General features: G+C 41.9%; 1 protein-coding gene across 3 annotated transcripts; it reads left to right on the top strand.

Annotated features, from left to right (window-relative positions):
* The first annotated feature begins 2,468 nt into the window (after positions 1-2,468).
* On the top strand, positions 2,469-19,719 carry CCDC82 (coiled-coil domain containing 82). 3 transcript variants are annotated; one of them, XM_073337841.1, is made up of 8 exons: positions 2,469-2,555; positions 4,119-4,677; positions 5,393-5,615; positions 6,558-6,650; positions 9,743-9,867; positions 10,568-10,738; positions 15,907-16,092; positions 17,431-19,719. In XM_073337841.1, the coding sequence occupies exons 2-8, from the start codon at positions 4,126-4,128 to the stop codon at positions 17,494-17,496; spliced, it is 1,416 nt and encodes a 471-aa protein (XP_073193942.1). In that variant the 5' UTR covers positions 2,469-2,555; positions 4,119-4,125; the 3' UTR covers positions 17,497-19,719. The 3 variants fall into 3 exon arrangements, with proteins under 3 accessions (XP_073193942.1, XP_073193937.1, XP_073193951.1); XM_073337836.1 differs by having other exon boundaries at positions 2,552-2,640; XM_073337850.1 differs by lacking the exon at positions 2,469-2,555 and adding an exon at positions 3,151-3,780.
* Positions 19,720-20,613: the final 894 nt, after the last annotated feature.

Raw genomic sequence — 20,613 nt, 5'->3', positions numbered from 1 at the left:
GCTAAATAGGAACAGAATTAAGCACTACAGAAGTGACTTTTCTGGGGTACTGAGCATTGACATCAATGAGCACTGTGGATGCTCAGCACTTCTGAACATCAGGTCCCATAGCTGAGAATGATAACGATTAGAACAAACTTCTAAGACATGATGGATTTTTCCATCTCTTCGTGTTTTCCGATCAAGACTGGATGCCTTCCAGGAAGATATGCTTTAGTCAAACACAAGTTATTAGGCTCAGTACTGGTTAATGTCTTGTAATACAGATCAGACTAGGCAACCTAAGGGTATATTCTGGCTTAATCACTGTGAATTTATAAATAGTTGAGATATGAAACTGGGTGCAGATCCCCAAAAGCATTGACTTCCATAGAAGTTAGGCTCTTAAAAACCTTTGAGAAGCTGGGTTGTGGTCCTTTTACAAGGCTAATTTTGATCCATCTTGTGACACAAAACTAAATAGTAAAACACAACATAAGGGAAAGCTTCATGGTTTCAAATTTTGAGAGTTAAGTATCATTGACAACATGAACTTGTTATGAAAATATTAATAGACCTTACTGCGTGATACAGAAAACATCATATCGCTCTTCTGAAATATTTGTAAAATATGTAATGATTCTTTATATATCTCTTTTATCCACTGATTGCGCTGCACCCCAAAATGTGAAACTGCAGTAGATTTTTACAGTGGCAAGGGCAGTAATAGTCAAATCTTTACTATTTGAAAAATAAATGCAATTCTGTCAATAAAGACGGGGGGGTGGGGCATGACAATGGAGCAGGGGTGTGCAAACTTTTTGGCCCACAGCAGGGTGAGAAACTGTATGGAGGGCTAGGTAGGGAAGGCTGTACCTCCCCAAACAGCCTGGCCCCCACCCCCTGACTGCCCCCTGACCCATCCAACCCCCCCACTCCTTGTCCCCTGACCGCCCCCTCCCAGGACCCCCCCGCCCCAACCCTATCCAACCCCCTCCGCTCCCTGTCCCCTGACTGCTCCCCCAACCCTTATCCACACCCCTGCCCCCTGACAGGCCCCCCCGGGAATCCCTTGCCCTATCCAACCCCCCTGCTCCCTATTCCAACTGCCCCAACCCCTATCCACACTCCCGCCCCTAACTGCCCCCCAGGACCTCACCTCCTATCCAACCCCCCCTGTTCCCCATCCCCTGACCCTTCCCCCCTGCCCGAGAACCTCCACCCCATCCAACCGCCCCCTGCTCCCTGTCCCCTGACTGCCTCCTGGGACTCCCTACCCCTTATCCAACCCCCTGCCACCGCCAGCCCCTCCTTACCATGTTGCTGAGAGCAGCAGGAGCTCACAGCTCCGCTGCCCATGCGGCAGGGAAAAAGGGAAAGCAGGGGAGGGGCTCGGAGCTAGCCTCCTGGGTCAGGACCTCAGTGGCTGGGCAGGACGGTCCCGCGGGCCAGATGTGGCCTGCAGGCCGTAGTTTGCCCACCTCTGCAATAGAGAATACTTGTCAACAGCCTACAACATGGCCCAAACTACTCTTTAAAATGAAAATAAAATCCTCTATCGATTGAAAAAAGTTCCTGTATTCTTTTTGGCATGGGTAACTGAGATACAGGGCTGCATTGCCTTTCCTGTGTGGTGTAAAGTGGATGTAAAACACTCCCAAAAAGCAACAGTAGCATTTACACCCACTTAGCACTGGTATAAATGATGATACACAGTGCAAGGCGACGGAGAATCATGCCTACATTTTCAAAATGACTTGTCAAAGTCCACAGAGGAAGTTTGTGGTACAGCCAGGGAAAGAACCTCAGGAGGACAGATTTAGGCCTAGCCCCCAGTACGACAGGTAGCCAGGTCAGGACCCTGGCCTCCAGTGGTCTCTGATGCAGGCAGAAGCACACCCACTACTTTACCCTTCCATCAAGTGAGGCATATTCTGCCTGCGATTCTCATCATGGTACGTGGGCTGATGTGCATAGAGGGCCAACTCAGGGCGCTGCAGCCCCCTGCCCACTGTCTCCTTTAGGTCACCATGCCTCTTCCAGGCCAGACCTGCACGCACCCAGGGTCTTTTTCCACTGCCTGGGCCAGTCAAAGCCATGCTGATCCCCTGCCCCCACTGGGACGTGCTGGGAGGCGGTTGCAATGGGGGCACGTGACCCGGCATGCTGCCTGCCTGTGCCAGCAGCCTGTGCCCCAGCTGAAGCCAAGGGGGTGCAAGGTCTAGTCTTGTTCCCAGGCGCTCTCTCCACCCCGCTCCGCCTTGCCCTGCCCGCCCAGTGCTGGTCACAGCCAGGCCAGGCCAGGCCAGGAGCCCCCCCCCAAGAGCCTCTTCCACCCAGCCCAACACCTCGGGGCCTTTCTGCCTCAGAGAGAAACACTTCCCACCCCGGAAGTGCCATCATCCTAAACCTCAACCTCCGTCCCAAGCAGCTGGCACAGGCTGGCAGCATGCCAGGTCACGTGACCCCCCCCCCCCCCATGCGACCCGCCTCCCAGCACTTCCGTCAACACAGAGCGGGAGCGAGTGACAGGCGGGACGCGCCAATCAAAGCCTGGGAGGCCGCTGAACTTGAAGGTGGGAGCGTCTGGCTGGTGCGCTGGGGGAGCAACGGCAGCCGGCGCGGGGGCTCCTGGGGGGCGCGCGGCCGGAGCCTTTAAATGTGCGTAACGGGGGCGGTGTCCTGGCTGGGCTGCCGCGAGGGAGGAACCCCTCCCCCCCCTTTGGGGGGCACTGGCCCCGCGGGGAGCGCTGACGGTTAAACTGCCCGCCAGCGCTCTGCGCGCCCTGGGGCCGGCGGGGCGGTTAGCGGGGGCCGCGGCGATGCGCCGCCCCTCCCAGCGCGTCTAGCCGGCGGCATCTCCCTGCCGCGCCGGCCGGGGCGCGGTATTGGAGGCCGCAGGCTGGGCTGGCCCCGCCGCCACCTTCCCGCCTGGCTCTCGTCAGCGGGGGGGAGGGGTCTGGGAGGGTGTCACGGAAGGCGCGGCCGCCCGTTCGTGGCGTCCGAGCTGCACTCGTCCCCTCGTGACGGCCCTGGGACGGGCAGAGGCGACTGGCCGCGCCTCGGCGCCGCTGCGGCTGGGGCTGGGGCGGGTCCGGCGGCCTGAGCGCGGGGAGCGCTCTCGCCGCGCAGTAGCCGCGGGGCGGGGCGGGGCGGGACAGGCGGAGGGGGGACGGTGCTTCCCGCGGTGTATCGGCCGAGGGGTGGGCTCAGCGCCCCCACTGCAGAAGCGCTCACCCCAGGGACCGTGCAGGTCCTTGCAGTCCCCGCATCACAGGGCTCCGCTGCCTTCTGCCGTGGCCTGGGCTCTTCAGGACTGAATGGCCCTTGCCCTGTTTCACCCCCAGGCAGGGGTCTGAGGAGCTGGAGAGTTGAGAATTTGAAATTAACGAAACTCCCAGACAAAAAGTGACTGTGATGGGTATAATGCAGGGATATCACCATAAGGTTTTCTGAAAGACTGGTCCTACAGAAGCCAGGGTTTGCACATCCGCCCTGTGAGAGAAAGGTTTCAGAGTAGCAGCCCTGTTAGTCTGTATCCGCAAAAAGAAAAGGAGGCCTTGTGGCACCTTAGAGACTAACCAATTGATTTGAGCATAAGCTTTCCTGAGCTACAGCTCACTTCATCGGATGCATCATAAGAGTAAAGCATTCTAGTGTTTTGGTTACCAAGGAGATGAGACTTTTTGTTATGGATGGATACCTTTCTCTTGTAGTATTTTCCTGTTACATTCTTTCTACACATGCCCTTCCTCTGAACATCACTAAGGGGCAGAGTTAAGGTTGATTAAACACCTAATTGTACGTTTAAATGTAACATTTAAATTAAAACTTTCAGATTATGGGATTTTTTTCTCACTTTTATTTTCTCTGTTTCTAATGCCTGGTGTGTGGGGTGTTTGGCGGGGGGGAGGTGTATAATTTTTGATAACAATAACATTTTTGTAAGGTATGTCTTACCATGAAATTATTGATGTGAACTCTCGGCCCTTTTGTCTGAGAGCTTCTCCAAGCAATATACCATTAATCATAGGTTTATTAGGTTAATAATGCATACTCTCATACTGTTTTGAATATCTTGGCATCATAGCTACTCTGGTTTTTTGGTAAATATAGTTTGTTTTTTATTATTGCGGTAGCTTTTCAATGGAAACAAAGCCAGTTATCAGAAGATATGAAACAAGGAGGAACACAAGAATAGAAGAACCAGCATCCAAATCTCGGGTTGATTGGAGGCGGACTAAAAGAGAGACCATATTGCTTGATAGTGATGATGAACTCACATCTGCTTCAGAAGACGAACGACTCTCATCTACATCAGAAGATGAAGTGGCTGAAAAACAAGAAACTGTAGTTAAGGGGTATAATCTTTCAGATCATGAGGAGAAAAGCCATGATGACACAGTCGTAGAGGATGTGGAGGATGAATGCATCACTCCAGGAAAGCGTAAGAGGTCGAGCACATCTGTGATGTATGACAGTGACAGGAGTGATGACAGTGACATCCCTGTTAGAAAAGTATTTGCTAAACGTTATTGCATAATGGATGAAGATGAGCGTTCTCAAGAACAGGAACATCATAAAACCGCTACCACAGAAGAAGACTTGACTAATGGGAAGCAGAAGCGACTAATGAAACTGAAAGAACTCGCAAGACAAAGATCAACCCGGGCATCCAGTAATAGTAAATATTGTGGGGTATGTTTTTACCTCTGAAATTAAATACTTTGTTTTTTCAGACATATCACCTCACAGAATTTTATTCTCAAGATAGGTTGGGAGCTCCCCAAAAGTTGCAAGAGCTTCATCCCCTACACTTTCAAGGGACTCATGTTACAACTGTGCAGTAGTACTGTCTCTGATGCCTTTAGTTTTGGTTTCTTTTTCTTTTATTGCCAAGGGCTGAAGAGCTCCTTTTGTTTGTTCTCATAGTCAGCCAGAAGACTGTATAGCATTAGAACTCATCTGCCCATCTTCTCCAAATAGTTAAGGATATGTTCCCTTTTTTTTTTCTCCCCATCATTTTTTCTATTCTTTTAAAATTCCTTTCCTTTAAAAGGACTTGACAGAGACGTTGGAGGGGGCTGCCAAACCTCCTCAATGGAGGAACATGCTACCTAATTGAGGTAGCTTAGACTTCTAGAGCTAAAAAAAATTGCTACAGATAGACACAGGACTAGACATCTATATGAATTACATGTGAAAGTAAATTTTCTTTTGTTTGGACCATTAGTCAATTAAAATCTCCCTTGTTAATTGAACATGCAATAATCAAAGGTCAAAACATGTGTTTGTGTGGGGGGAGGGGGTATACAAAAAATTGCATATTTTACTAAGCAATGCAAATGTTGAAAATTTCATAGGGGAAGTATTCAAATGATAGTTTGTTTTAAGATGTTTTTAATTTACTTAGGATTCTGATGATGATGATGTGGAAATAATAGAAGAATCATCCTATCATTTACCCCTCACACCAACAGAAAGCAGTGACATTGATGATGACGATGATAGTATGAAAGACTTTATAGTTGAGGATGAGGACGAATGTGCAGAACATGCTGAGGATGAAAACCAACCACAAGGGAAAGAACTGGCTACATCAAAATTCCAGTTACTGGAATATTACATTCCACGCTGTAAGGTTAAAATAAGCGACCAGTTGATATGAATACTTTGCTTGTAAACCCATGATTTGGTGTTTATTAGAACTTGTCTATATTAGCTCGAAATAGTATGAAAGTGCGTGATAGCTTGAAAGTAGAAAATTAAAATTCAAAAATGCTATAGCTTATTGTAGAGGCATTGTAGCTTCCATACACAATCATTTTATTCCTTTATCTTACTGTTTTATGGTGGGGGGAGGGGTTGGTAAGGTGCTGTACATGTATTTTTAGTTAGATGTGAGGTAAATTATTCAGCCCCTGACGTTAGTTATCAAATTCTCATTGAGACACGAAACTTCTTGCTTCTTGTGGTTACTAAAACTCTTGCTGCGTTCTTCAGAACCAGCCATGTTAACCCTAATGTTCTGGCTGAATTCTGCTGTAGGTAATTGCTATTCTTGGGTAGCTACATGAAGTTCCTCCTGCAGTTTCTCTTGGATACAGTATCCTTTGCTTTCTGTCATTAACTATTCTGTGTTATTGCCATGTGCTGTTCAAGAGAATTTGTGTTACACCGCTGTCTCCAAGGTGTAATCAGCTAGTGGAAGGATATGTGTATATGGTGGGGGGGTGTTTGTGTGTGTGTGTGTGTATGTATATATGTGTGTGTGTGTGTATATATATATATATAGAGAGAGAGAGAGAGGGAGGGAGGCTTGTATGGTAAAGTTCTTTGATATTGTTTGGGATGAAAGGCACTGTTTAAATGAAAGATCTTATACAGAAACAGGACTTTGGAAGTTATATTGAACTGAAATTTTGAAAAATTACTTCTAAAAAATGTATTTATAGTATTTGAGATTAGGTAGCTCTTTATCAAATTTTGCATGAAACTTGTATGGTCTGTATACGAATTTGTTCCTTGTGAGGCTTTTTTACATTGTTAATTGCTTTATCTGGTTGCATTTTTTCCAGTCTCTCGCTGTGACCATTATGTCCACTTCCAAAGAGTTGTAAAAGCTTTCCTCATAAACACAATTGATGACACTTTTTTGAACTCATTGTATGGTAAGTAACATTACATGGCAGAAAATGTAATGCCTGTGGGGTAAAACATTATGGTATTTATGCATAAGGAAGTCATGTTTGGTAGTTGGTGTGGTTCTGGGCATTAGAATTCCTGGGTTCTGTTCCCAGTTCTGCCACCGACGTGCTTGTGTGCCTTTAGGCAAATCACTTAACCTTTCTCTGCTTCAGTTTACTCCAACTGTGAAGTGCGGAGAATAATCTAAGGGTTTGGCTGTGTAGAGATTTAGGCTTTGTCTACACTACGCACCTTTTAGCGACCTAGTCGTGCTGCTAAAAGGCATGCAGTGTGGCCGCTGTTTGTTGGCAGGAGAGTGCTCCTGCTGACCAAGCGTTGTTCACACCAGCACTTTTTGTACACAAAACTTTTGTCTTTCGGGGGTGTGGGGTGTTTTTTTGTTTTTTTTTTTAACCTCTGAACGACAAAGTTTTGTTCAGTTATCAGTGTAGTCAAAGCCTCTGGGTGGGATCCACGAGGGGACTTAGCCCTGGTCTACACTACAGAATTACTTGGGTATAACTATGTCACTCGGGGCATGAATAATCCATGTCCCCAAGCAACGTAGTTGTACTGACCTAAGCGCTGGTGTAGACAGTGCTATGTCAGCAGGTGAGCTTCTCCTGCCAGCATAGCTACCACCTTGCACAGAGGTGGGTGAACTAAACCGACAGGAGAGCTCTCCCATTGGCTTAAAGTGTCTTAATTAAAGCATTACAGTGGCACAGCTGCATTGAAGTGTAGATCTGCCCATAGGTGCCAGGATGCTCAGGTTTACAATGCCTAACTTTTAGGGTCCCACACAAGACTTAAATGGACCAATATCTGTCTTTCCCGGTTTGTGAATTGCCCTTGCGCTTACACTGGGAGATAGGTGTCTAGAAGCTTAGAGGGAGGTAGCAGTGTACATGCTCAGAGGGGGAAACCTGGGCACCTAGGGAAAACATAGACACTGATTGAGTTTAGGTTCCTGCAGGATTTGGTGGAGTTTTGTGCATCACAGTGGAGCCAGGGTGTGAAAGTACGCAACAGGCTAATGCGCTGTACAAAGTCACTGTGTGAACAAACCCTAAAAAGAGTGCTGTAGTGCTTAATTCTTTAAGGTTTGGAAAGTATTTTGAAATCTGGATGAGTTCCTCTCTGTATCAGGGATTTGTCCTTTGATGCGGCTGATATGAGGCTTGATTAATAAAGAATTATATTAAATATGATTAATGCCACTCAACATGGATTTATGGGAAATAGTTCGTGCCAAACTAACTTGACATCTTTTTTGGATAAGATTACAAGTTTGGTTGGTCAGAGTAATACTGTTTGTAATATACTTCTGTAAGGTGTTTTGACTTGATACCTGAGTGCATGACATTTTGATTACAAAGCTAGAACAATATAAAATTAACATGGCACACATTAAATGGATTAAAAACTGCTTCAAAATGTAATTATAAATAGGGAATCATCATCGAGTACATGTACTGTAGGGTCCCGTAGAGGTTAGTTCTTGGCCTTGTGCTATTTAAGATTTGTATCAATGATCTGGAAGAAAACACAAAATCACTGATCCAGTTTGCGGTTGACACAAAACTGGACGAGTGGTAAATAACAGAGGACAGATCACTGATACAGAGCAATCTGGATCGCTCGGTAAGCTAGGTGCAAGCAAACAATATGGACTTTAATATGGCTAAATGTGAGTCTCTTTAGTTTAACAAAGAAAAAGTTAAGGGTAACTTGACTACGATCAGCCTGAGGAACACATTTAATAATTGGCTCTTCAATTTAGTAGAGAAAGGTATAACATGATCAAATGAAGACTGGAATTAAGATGCAAATTTTTAACTGAGAGTAATTAACCATTGGAACAGTTTATATCACTGGCCACTTTTAAATCAAAATGGGATGTTTTTGTAAAAGATATGCTCAGGGAATTACTTTGGGGAAGGTCTGTGCTATACAGTAGGTCAAACTGGATGATCACAGTGGTCCCTTTTGGCCTTGGAATCTATGAATCTTTGAATTACTCTATATTTGTCACGTGCAATATCTTCCAAAGAGGACTTATAAGTAAATCTATTAATTAGTTTGAGTTAAAAATATTTTTTAAATGACCCATTTTAGCACAGTGTCACACTTTGTCCTGAACTATCTTAATAATTGACTAACAGGCACTATTTCTTCAAACTTTCCACATAGTTAAAAATTACTGAAATTTTGCACATATGCTATGTTTGAGGAAATTAGTTGTAATTAAGATAATTAGGTATAACAATCAGTAAAGATATGATTATATAGACCAGTGGTATCCAACTTTAATTTGTTCTGTGATGTTATCATTGAGCAAGAGAATTGGATGGGGGGGAAACCTATGTGTTTTAAAAATCCATTGTAATTTAATCTGTGACCACAGATAGAATAATGATTAGTGCATTTTAGTATGATATCGCTAAGAATGGAAAGTTGAAATTGTTTATATGCTTAATGTATTTGAACTTCTTTATGTAATATTTTGATTTCCTTGGTTTGTAATAAATGTTTTGGGTTTAATTACAATACTGTAATGTTACTATCATGTACTCCCAACCCTAACTCCCTCTTCACATAGCTTTTTGTCTAGGAATTAACTTAAAGGATCTGTATAAATATAGTTCATTAAGCAATTACATTACAAACGTTGTAGGGAAAAGGACAGGAGCATCTGTTTTTTCAGACTTTTGATAAGTGTGAGTGGTTTATATTTTGAGATTAACTGTTCTCAGATTGTGATCTTTGATTCAGCAGTTATTCATATTTTGAGTTTTTATTCTACTTTTTATTATTGTGCAGCACCTGCTGTGGACAGGTGTCTTTATGAATATACCAAAGTTAATTTTAATGATTTGTGTAGCTTTCATGTACAACAGATTTTATTGTAAATATCCCTAATAATCACTGAGGTTACTGTTCTTCAATCAGTAAATAATTATATGGATGCTTTTCAGTGTGTAGACTCATCTCCCTGAAGATTTTGTGGCTGGAAGAAACACATACATTCACTGAACATCATATATTGTATTATAGTGACTCTTTCTTTGAACAGATGGAACAAGGCAAAAGAGATACGCACAAGAAATTCTAACCTCACTCCATTATTTGGATGATCGCTTTATTCAACCTCGTCTTGAAAACTTAATCTCTAGAAGTCGCTGGAAAGAACGATATAAGGTATAGCTTCTGTCTTGGTCAATAAAGTGGCTCCAGGTGTCAAAAAAAAATGTTCATACACTCTACTCCTAACTGAAAATACAAATCCTAATAACTATTTGTCTTTCCATATTTTGGGGCATGATCTTGCCCCTTAGTATTCAGGCATTACTGTACACTTCAAACTGCTGTGATTCTCGCACGTGTGTCCAGTAGCTAGTTGCACAAACTGCATGATAATACACATCTGAATGTTGAGGGGTAGTGTGTAAATAAATCATGGCTACTTCCCTGTATTTCTAGCTAGATTCTGCCCTGAAAGATGTATTAACACTTGTCCCACTGACTTTGGTAGATGCCCCACACATGCACTTCAAAGAGCATCCTTTGACAGTTGGTTGTACTGTCACAATAAATTTTTGTAGATTTCTTTTAAAGAAACACACCAGTACAAAAATATATCTTCCAAGAAATTCAAAATATAGTTCATACAACTTGGAATATGAAATCAGTGTGAAATAATTCAGTCTCATGCATGTGAATGAGGAGAATAATCGAAATAAGATCAAATAAAATGAAATAAATGGAAATATGAATGAGATTGATTAGTGCCGCAAAGACAACTGGAGATGAGAGTACTCAGCAGCTCACGTAGTCAAGAGTTTTTGCCTTGGTTTAGGGGATATCCTGTTAAAGAGTTTTGTGTAATATATCTTTGTAGGAGCGAGTGGATTGTTACCCTGACGTCCGCATAGTAATGAAGACTCCAATAAATAGATCCTGTCAAGCTTGTGAACTGCATCGGTACTGTAAATTTGACGTGGTGTTGTCCGGAAAGCTGTACAACTATAGAACTTTGGAAACAGATGACTTTATGTTGCATGACAAACAGGTAATTTTTTTTAAGTTCTTCTGTGTTTTTGGTTGGTGCTTTGTACGTTTCAGATGGTGAAACACTGAGATGATCCCATCATCATAACTAATCCCCCAGGGTGGTGTGCATGGGGTTGATTTTGTTTTTTTTAAGTTGCCCTGAATTCAGATGTCTGAATCTTTATTCACCATCAGTCTTCACATTACTGGAGCTACAACCTTGGAAGAACCTTGGGTAGAGGGAAGCAAGTAATTATTGATTAACCAGTGCCTGGTGAAAATACTATACATTTCCACCATAAAATGGAAAATTAATATTAAATTTCATGCATGATCTCAGGTTTATCTATACCTTCTTCTATGAAGTCTACTCCAAAAATACTGTTCTACAGAAAATCAATATTTCTTTTAGAAGCATAGTTAGTAATTGCTCTTAGATTACATAAATCTGATTTTATAGGGAACTTCTTGAATTTTATTAATCCATACCTTTCACAGTTTCTTGAACAAATTTTCAACACTATTTTAGCATTATTTGTAAATTCCAAAACTTGATGCTTTTCATCTAAAATTCATATTTGAAATCACTTATCCTAAAGCTCTAGACACTTGCATAGATATTTAAAAATAAAGAAATTAATCCCGTTCAGCTAGTTAACCTATCCAGACTTACTCCAATCCACAAAATTTAAATCAAATAACCAGTTAGACCATAACTTGCAGCTCACTGAAAACCTGGACAGGACAGCACTAAATCCTAATGACCTCTGAGGACAAAGTCAGTGTAGTGTGTGTTACGATCCAATCGTAAATCTTGTATTGCTGCCTTAGGGAAGCACATGGGTCTCCAAGGGCAGATATCAAAACCCCCACCTAAACTCAAGGAGGTAATGAATTATCCAGGACAAGGATGTAATCTCCACTCCTTGTTTAAGATCAGAAAAATGTCAGTAAAAAGTGAAATGGTTCCAGGGTTAACTGCACTTCTGCCCCCTTTGTCATCTGCTCAAGGGTGCCTCTTTATGTCTTGGGACTCCAGCCATCACTCCTCAGTGGGTGATACCCCTTTAGGTCTGGGCCTCAAAACCAGGGATTTAGGCTTTCAGTCCTCCTGCAGTTCACTGATTGTCCCAGCACATCTGAGCTGAATCCAGTTCACGCAGTTCACGCTCTCAATGACCAGCCAGCTATCACAGACACAGTATGCTTATTTTTAGGACAAAAGCATTACAGAGTTATCATACCAAAAAAATAAACAGTCTATATGCATAATAAGCTTACAAGGTGTTGCCTATCTTCCACATGGAAACCCTAGTAAGTTTCCAGTGCTTCAAACCCATTCAGCAGGGTTTTCCCCCCTTGGTTACAATTACATGTCAGTTTGAGGGATACTCAGCCAGTTCAGGCTGACCCTTTGTATCCAAACTCTGTCTCCTGGGCCTGTTGAGCCAAGTCTTAGTCAATATATGCAATTCATTTGTTCTTCTCTGGAGTTGTTTACCTATCATGGGATGTTTAATAATCACCTGCTACTGACTTTAGTTCCTGGATGAAGCTCGGTAACCCTCCCCCCTATAGCTAGAATACAATCCCTAGCTCACAAAGATACGGAGACAAAACTTGGACTAATCCTTGGACCCACAGCATATGGCACATCTCAGTAGAATAATCTTTTGAAGTTTCCACACTTCCCAGGTCTTGCATGTGTTACCAAACAGAATCTTCTTTGTTGGGGCACCTCTTGGATGGCCTGTTATCCCACTTAAGAGCACAGGCCATTTTAAAACTTGGAACAGAGATACAATGTCATACTGAATTTATAGAGTTACTTTCATTACAGTTTATCTTTTCAGTTTGGGTTGGACTATTCAATATCAAAAAACTGGAGCTTAGTTTTTCTTTTTTTTTAACACGTAACCATCATAGTGTACCCTGACCTGCAAAAATGCATCTTTTGGGGGAATGAGGACAAAGTACAGTCTATTCAGAAGCCACGAAACAAACCAGGGAATGTTACATTACCCTAGATTTGCCCCATTTTTCTATTGTAAACAGCAGCGGCTCCTTGGAAGCTGCCCACACTACCTCCTTACTCCTATGGTGATCCATAATCCAGCCAGTATTGGGTGCTGCTCACTAGTACAGTGCTGGAGGTTTATCTGCAGCCTGTTGACCCAAATGTCCCGTCTCTGCTCTCGTGGCACTTAACTCAACTGCAAGAGGACAGTGTAATGCTAAACTGGCACTTCAGGAAAATAACTGAGTGAAGGAAAAGTCAGTGCAGCCTCAGTGGATCAGAATGAATGGTATTATGTAATTTGGGCTTTTTAAAAACTATAGAAAAGCACCAGAGAGAGGATGAAAACTTCACTTCGGCCCTTTCTTCTGCACCTCAGCACACCTCCTTTTAGTTGTAACAAGTACAGGGGTTTTTTTTCCCTCTGATCTCTGGATTTTTTTCTCTTCATACCTACTGGGTATGGTTGCTATTTTACTTAGGTTTCCAGTGACTGTTTTTGTGCATAGCCTTTTTCTTTCCTATCCTCTCCTTGGTTAGGCCAAGATGTCGCATGTAGTTCAGCATTATAGATGTGAGTCCTTTGCTTTGCTGCCATGTGCCCTATTATCTGGACCATGTCTTCTGCTTGCCAACGTGGTAGTAACATTGTTTATATTAAGAGTAAACATAACAGTTGTGGTGTGCCCTTTTTCTCATTCTTCTCTTTTGTGGTCAAGTCACTCTGTGCATTCCACATCAGCAGGCATAACAAGTTTGGCTAGTAGAGCCACCTAACACAGACAAATGAAGCATTAGGAAAAAGTCAGTGGGATATCTGAAATTAACATTAGAATGAATGCAATATATAGACTTTTTCCAAGGCTGAGTTCTAAAGAAGATTTTGGTAACTTTAACAAAATCTTTCTTGCTTAAAAAAAGTGAAATGTTTTCAGATATAAAGTGTAGACCAGGGGTAGGCAACCTGTGGCACGCATGCCAAAGGCAGCACGCGAGCTGATTTTCAGTGGCACTCACACTGCCAGGGTCCCGGCCACCGGTCCCGGGGGCTCTGCTGCCGGCCTGGGGTACCGGCCGCCGACCCCACTTAGCCCATTGCTAGTGCTGGGTCCTACCGGTCCAGGGGGCTCTGCTGCCAGCCTGGGGTCCTGGCCACTGGCCCGGGAATCTGCAGCCGACGCCAGCTGTGGTCCACTGGCCCCAGCCTGGGGTAGTGAGGGGTGCAGACAGGGGCAAGAGGGGGCACAGCTCAGCACCCCCACCTTAAAAATTATTCCAGCACCACTGTACTGGAATATTTTTAAGTCCTGATTTGCTGCTTACATCACTATCACGCCACGTGGAACAGCGCATTGCATTTGACTTTGAGATCAGAATGTACATGCAAGAACTGGAATCAGAATTTTCTGACAGATTTCAAGATTTCCAGCGATTTGGTCCAATGCTTTCTTTTCTAATTAAACCTGAAAAGTTCAACAAAAGCTACTGGGATTTGTCTGTATTTCAGTGGATGGGTGTTGAAGATTTCAAAATGTAGCTCATTCAGTTAAAAAGCTCAGAATTGTGGGCATCAAAGTTTGGAGCTCTGCAGAGTTCACTTGAAGCTACCGAGAGAGATCGTGGGGCCTCTATTCTGATCTGCTGGATGTCCCTGCTAGTGAAATTTAACTGTTTGAGAAAATTGCGTTTGCAATGCTTTCAGCATTTGTATCCACATACCTGTGTGAAGAGGTATTTTCACACATGAAATCTGTCATATGTCCCTCTCAGAGCCGGTTAACAACTAATCACTCAGAAGCCTGTGTGCATCTTAAAATATCCAAAGACATGCCAGACATTGGAAAACTCAGCAAGGAAAAGCAAGGGCAAGGATCACACTACACTGATAAGATCTGCATTTTAATTTTAATTTTAAATGAAGCTTCTGAAACATTTTAAAAACCTTATTTACTTTTACGTACAACAATAGTTTAGTTATATATTATCGACTTCTAGAAAGAGACCTTCTAAAAACGTTAAAATGTATTACTGGCACACAAAACCTTAAATTAGAGTGAATAAATGAAGAGTTGGCACACCACTTCTGAAAGGTTGCTGATCCCTGGTGTAGACTGTAATATTAAAATTGTACCATATTGGGAAAACTTCAAGGTAAAATGAAAAAATTAAAGGATTTTGAATTAGTTAATACAAAAATAATATGCTGAATTCAGCAAGGTGGATAGAGAATACAGGGACATTCAATACACATTCTCAACTGCCCCTAAATATCCATAATCCAGCTCTTGATTGTTGGGCATTCTGGGATGGTACAGCAAGTGAAGATGGATTACCCAGGTTTCCAGTGATTTTTACAGCATTCTTTGAGGCATAAAGGTTGAAGCCATCAAATGCAACACTTATAGCTGTGCATCACAGAGGCTTCCCAGATATAAAATAGTGATGAGTGTGGAATACAAGGGTTCAAGTTCCAACAGTGCTGCTAACTTAGTCTCCATTCATGCACTGCACAATTTGTGGTTATGTTTAAAACCAGTATTTTGTCAAACTGTTCTATGGGCTTTAGCAAGAGGAAGAAGTTAACATGCATGTATGGATTTGGTGCATCTCTGGCGATTTTTTTCATTTCCTGAATGTCCAAAATGGTTGTGCATTCTTAGTGTGACTCTGATATAGCTTTTGATTTTTAGGCTTTTGAGCTTTTATTCTTAATAAATCCAGACTTTATTTCATACAATTTAATATGAATGTTGAAATGGCTACATCTTATGACTCCAGCAGGTAGTAAGTATAAACCAGAAAGGATTTAATCAGTTTTCCTCCAAACATCAGTGTAAGCATTGCAGGGGATTTTGTAACAGAGTTGCTCAGGTGGATTCACTGGCAGCATTTCACTTTTCCTGCACAGCTGTGAATAGTGGTTCTTGAGGAACAGGGGCAGATGGAACTGCAGTTGCACTGAATCACCAGTCATTGCCCCTGTAGGGTTGGGGTGCAAAGAATGTGGGGGGCTACATTGCTTATAAAATAGTCAATCATATAGTATCAAAGGCTGTTTAGTTCATTATTTCAAAATACTAAACTGATTTAGCCATGCATTGTATTGTCGAGGTGATCATTGCTTCACGTTAATTTATCTTAGATAACCAAGTTTGTTCACTTTTATATAGGTTTTGAAGGTTGGCAGCGTGTGTGCAAATCGTACAAGGGTTTATCATAATCTGAAACATTTTAAATACAAGTTGTATCAGCGCTGCTGCTCGGTTACAGGGGTGGAGGGCATTCAGGATGAGCCAGTCAAAGACACAGTCGACAGGCTTTTCAGCCAATTGGAAGAGAATGGCTGGATTCAGGAGGTATGATGGAATCTGTCATTGAGTTAATTCCTTTGTATCAAAGGGGGTGGTGACAGCAATGCTAAATAAAATGTTCGTGCTTTAACTAAGCAATAAGTTGTAAGAAGTAGTGCGTTTGTGATTGACTGTAGTTCATTCAAGATGGTAAAAAGTAGACATCAGCCATGCAAGACTTGTAATAACTTCCCATAAAGTGCAGTTCTGCTCTGAAAAGTGACTCAAAAATAGTACCTATTTACAGAACAAAGCTGCTCCCTGCAAATAATCAGTCTTATTTTAGTCACAAAAGTAAGTGAGTACCTTACTGATTTTTTTTTTTTACTCTTTTTAGCAGTGCTGGACAGGTAAGATGAGGGAGCTGGATTCTATTCCACAGCACCAGCAAAATAATTTATTTGGTTCCAATTATAGTTAAAGATTCTGAGTTTGCACAGGTTTAATTCAAAGCATGATATGAAGGAAACAGCGTTACACAAGTGTAACTGAGAATGTTAAAAGTTCTACAGGCCAAATTCCAGTGACAATATGTGAGTTTGACTATTGGGGAAAGGCCCAGTAACTTGACCAAAAGGAGGGAAATCCTTAAACTAAAGGGGGGGGAGTGTAAATCAAAGGAGGGATTTGCTTGGGCCATTTAAAATACTTCCAGCTTATATACTAGTCTGATAGACTTTCATCCGCTGGATTTCAGATTCAAACTTCCAAGCAAATTCTTCTTTGGCCATTTTATTCTCCTCCATTTAAAAATGTGACTTTCAGGCCACCTCTCTCTTGGAATGGTCCCATTTTTGCTTGTCTGTAAATGGACACCTTCCAATAGAAATAGGGCCCTTTTTAAAATGAGTTTTTAAAGCATGAATATTTTTGGCAAAATGAGCCCATATTAATGTCCTAACAAAATGCATAATGTAACATTATTAATAACGTAATAAATACAAGAATAAAAATATATTAATATGTATGTGCTGCTGCAGTAGTCGGTCCATGTGCTACATGTTACAATACTGGGGTCTTAGTTAAAAGTGTAAAAAATAAAAAGGTTGAGTAAGTGGTGCAACTACACCTAGATGGTGAGATGTATTTCATGGGTAAGCCTCCAGTGTTTCTGTATCAGGATCAGTTTTTCTTAATTATTTTGATTTCTTAAAACTTCATGAAACACTATAGGACAAATTACCTGAGTAGAGCCAGGCTTACCAAATAGGCTTTGGTTCTCTCTGCTTCTGAATCAGTGCTGCTGCTTTTGTTTATGCATTAAGCTTGGCACAACAAGAAATGTATTTACTTCATTCAGTTGCTGTATTTGATGAATTGACATAGTTTTTATTTTATATGCAGAGATATGATCATCTGGAAGAATATATGAATGATGCAGATTACTTCCAAGAAGAGAAAATGGACTGAGTGGTCATGCATCTCTTTGAAAGAAGCTTTATAAAAATCTCTAACTATGATATCCACCTGTCCACAAAAAAATCTCCAAATGCTTTTCAGGATGTTTTCTTACGCTGCATTGTATTTAAGTCTGTAGCTGTGCCTGTAAATTGCCATATATATGAAAAGAAAAACAGCATATTCTTTTATACCCCTTAATTTTAAATGTAAAAATAGTGATTTAAAGATGTTTTATGAAGTAAATAGCCTTCTGTTATGCATAGGTCACTTGAACTTTCCTTTGTGGTTAAAAAGACTAGCATCCAAGTCCCTATGTATTCATGAAATAATACTTCTGTGTATTGATGACCAGCTCCATGGCAGAGTAGTTGAGAGATGGTAAGCCCCAATTAACCCTTTTTGGGGTAGGAATACTTTAATAGAAAGTATAAATTTTGTCCCATCACATCCCTGTAAACTTGAAATATGAGCAGTAACCAGTTAGCATGGTAATAGTGAGGCTGAAACATAACTAGACACATTCATTGTTAATCCAGTGTCAAAACCACCTTCACTTCCCATCTCTGGAGACCTAGAATACTGCAATTTGCATCTAGCTATAGCGGCTGATGTGAAAGTGGCTATATGTAGTATAGACAGCACAATAGCTACTGCCATGTACAGAAAGATAGGTGGATAATTCCTGTAAAACTAACAGGTGGGAAGGTGTGCAAAACCTTGTTTGTATTAGGTCTACTAACGTGTGTGGTAGGGTGTAGTTCCTCTCTGGGACATGTAAAACCCTAACCCAACTTTCTTCTGGCTCTTCAGAGATATAAGAAGAGTTAAGTGATGTGGTGCACATTAACCCCTTGGCCCACTTGCTGCACATAAAAGAAAGCAGGCAGTGGTAGTGCAAAGAGACGAGTGACTAGAGGAAAGGTAAATGCTACTCTTTTTTTTGATTGAGTTGTGGAAGAGGATAACTACTTCAAACTGTTCTTACCTCCTGGGAAAGTAAAGGACATTTTTTGTTGTTGAGCCATTTGTTTATACCCTATGCAGGAACAGATACTCAAGTGAATGTTGTTCTTGGAGTGTAGTCTGATCATACCTATGAAGAGAACCTACACTCTAACAGTGCTATATATTCGGTATTCTAATACTGCTGTAGTCATACATGCTTGTCACCCTGGGAATGGTGGTTTTATGGCTGAGCATGTTGCAAGGATGATCTGAGGTTAAAATGATTTTTTGTAACTCAACACTGTAAAATTAATCCATATTTAAGTACGTGATCTACTCACAGGCACTATCCCAGCATTGATACATTTCACTTACATAGGTCCCAGTGTGTCTTCATGCCACTAACTGCGTATTGTCAGAATAAAATATGTATGCCAAATATGTCGCTGCAGTAATCACCCTCCAGAATACCTCTGGTAGATACCCAATTGCCCTGCTTTCCCATGCTAGCACTTATATATGATCCCATAAGGCGTTTGGCAAACGTATGAGTTAACTATGCTTTCTGCAGTGATGACTTGCTTCCCTCCCCCCTTTTTTTCATTGCTGTTTGGGGCCTGATGCAAAGCCTGTCACAGTCAAGGGACAGACACCTATATTCTTCAGTGGATTTTGGATCAGGCTCTTGAGGAAAATCCTACTAGACTTGGCCCTGATCACATCACTTTTTAGGAAGACCAGGCCTCTTGTACAGGGCACCAGAAGAAGAACAAGCTGTGTGCCATGTTACACACAACCTTGTCAAATGCACACCATGCACCAGTTATGATTGTGCCCTAAGTTTTCATAGTTAACACTTGAGGGTGAAATTATTACAGTACCACTTTGTTACATACTACTTTTCCTTCCGTGCAACTTTTTTTTTTGTTGACATTTCTAATAGGCTTCATCTTTGCAGATGAATACTGTTCTGCTACAAGACGTCTGTATGTTTAACCTCCTTTGCAAAAGTGGGCAACAATGACACTGATATTTCCACCGCATATTTTGTTAGCAGTCAAGAGGTTTTCTTATCTCTCTAACATTGACCATGCTTAAGTTTACACTGCTCATGTATAAAAGCCTTGAGCACATCATTGTTAAGAACAACAACTGTGGAAAGCGGCTTTGAAACCGATGTAGTTTTGTACTGCGTAATGGAAGATATCTCCTGCCACCTATTCAGTTAAACTACACTGACAAAATAGGGGATGCATTTTAATAAAAATGAATGTGCTTTGTACCTTTTTCACAATTTTTCTTATTCATACAAGAAAGAATTATTAATAACCAATATTTAACGTAGAGTAAGTGAAGATTCCTCTTTTAGGTATGTGCCTGCTCCTGTGTTGGCTAGAAACCATATACTACGTTTAATGTCTACTTTGTACTGTTTTTTAACATACTTCATATTTTTCCCATCCAATATAAAAAGGGGTTAATTTAAAAAAAATAGTTTCTTTGGTCCACAATAGAAAAAATATTCACCTCACTGTAGAGGAAGTATAGGAACAAATTGATTATCATTCTGGCAAGAAACCCACCACAGCAAGGAAAGGCCGAAAGTGTACCTGCACCGGGGAACCTGCTGCAAGCTGACAGATCAGGAGGCAAAACTGAGACATCTGAGTGTAATTACACTTTTTACTGGCTTGTGTGGATTGCACTAGCTTAGGCACATCCCCGTTTACTGACTTGCACAGTCCAGCTCTTGTGTATCACTTCTGAATTTGGCCCTTTCAGTCTTCCCCCATATGAGCAAAACAAGGAGCAGGACAAGGCATTTGGGTGAGGGCAGATCAGTAGCTGCAGTGACATTAGCCATTACTTGTTACATGTGCACAGAGTAGTGGCACGTACTTCGCATCAGAACACTGTTTAAGCAGTTGTGGGGGATTGAGAGGGCTTTCCCCAATTTCCAAAAAGCCTGGCCTTAATTCCTAGGACTTAGACCAGGATATCCTTGTCAAAGGTAAGACAATGCAATTAAGGCTGTGGATGGGTTTGTCCGGTAATGTGGTATCTGGAAAGGAAGAAGCTGGTGGGAACTGTGGCCAGAGATATTTCAGAACCCTACATGCATTTGCTCCAAAGGGTTACATGGGGACTAGTAGTGCAGCACTGCCATATAGAATAAACAGC

This window comes from Lepidochelys kempii, chromosome 1, assembly GCF_965140265.1.
Source record: "Lepidochelys kempii isolate rLepKem1 chromosome 1, rLepKem1.hap2, whole genome shotgun sequence".
NCBI lineage: Eukaryota > Metazoa > Chordata > Testudines > Cheloniidae > Lepidochelys > Lepidochelys kempii.
Note: the sequence above shows the minus strand (reverse complement) of the source record. Positions and strands in the feature narration are given on the sequence as shown.

Bases quoted from the DNA above. Each gene is read 5' to 3' on its own strand.
- CCDC82 (XM_073337841.1), top strand. From the start codon at position 4,126: ATGGAAACAAAGCCAGTTATCAGAAGATATGAAACAAGGAGGAACACA. The intron at 6,651-9,742 runs GTAAGTAACATT...TTCTTTGAACAG, and splicing joins TTTTTTGAACTCATTGTATG to ATGGAACAAGGCAAAAGAGA. The intron at 9,868-10,567 runs GTATAGCTTCTG...ATATCTTTGTAG, and splicing joins GCTGGAAAGAACGATATAAG to GAGCGAGTGGATTGTTACCC.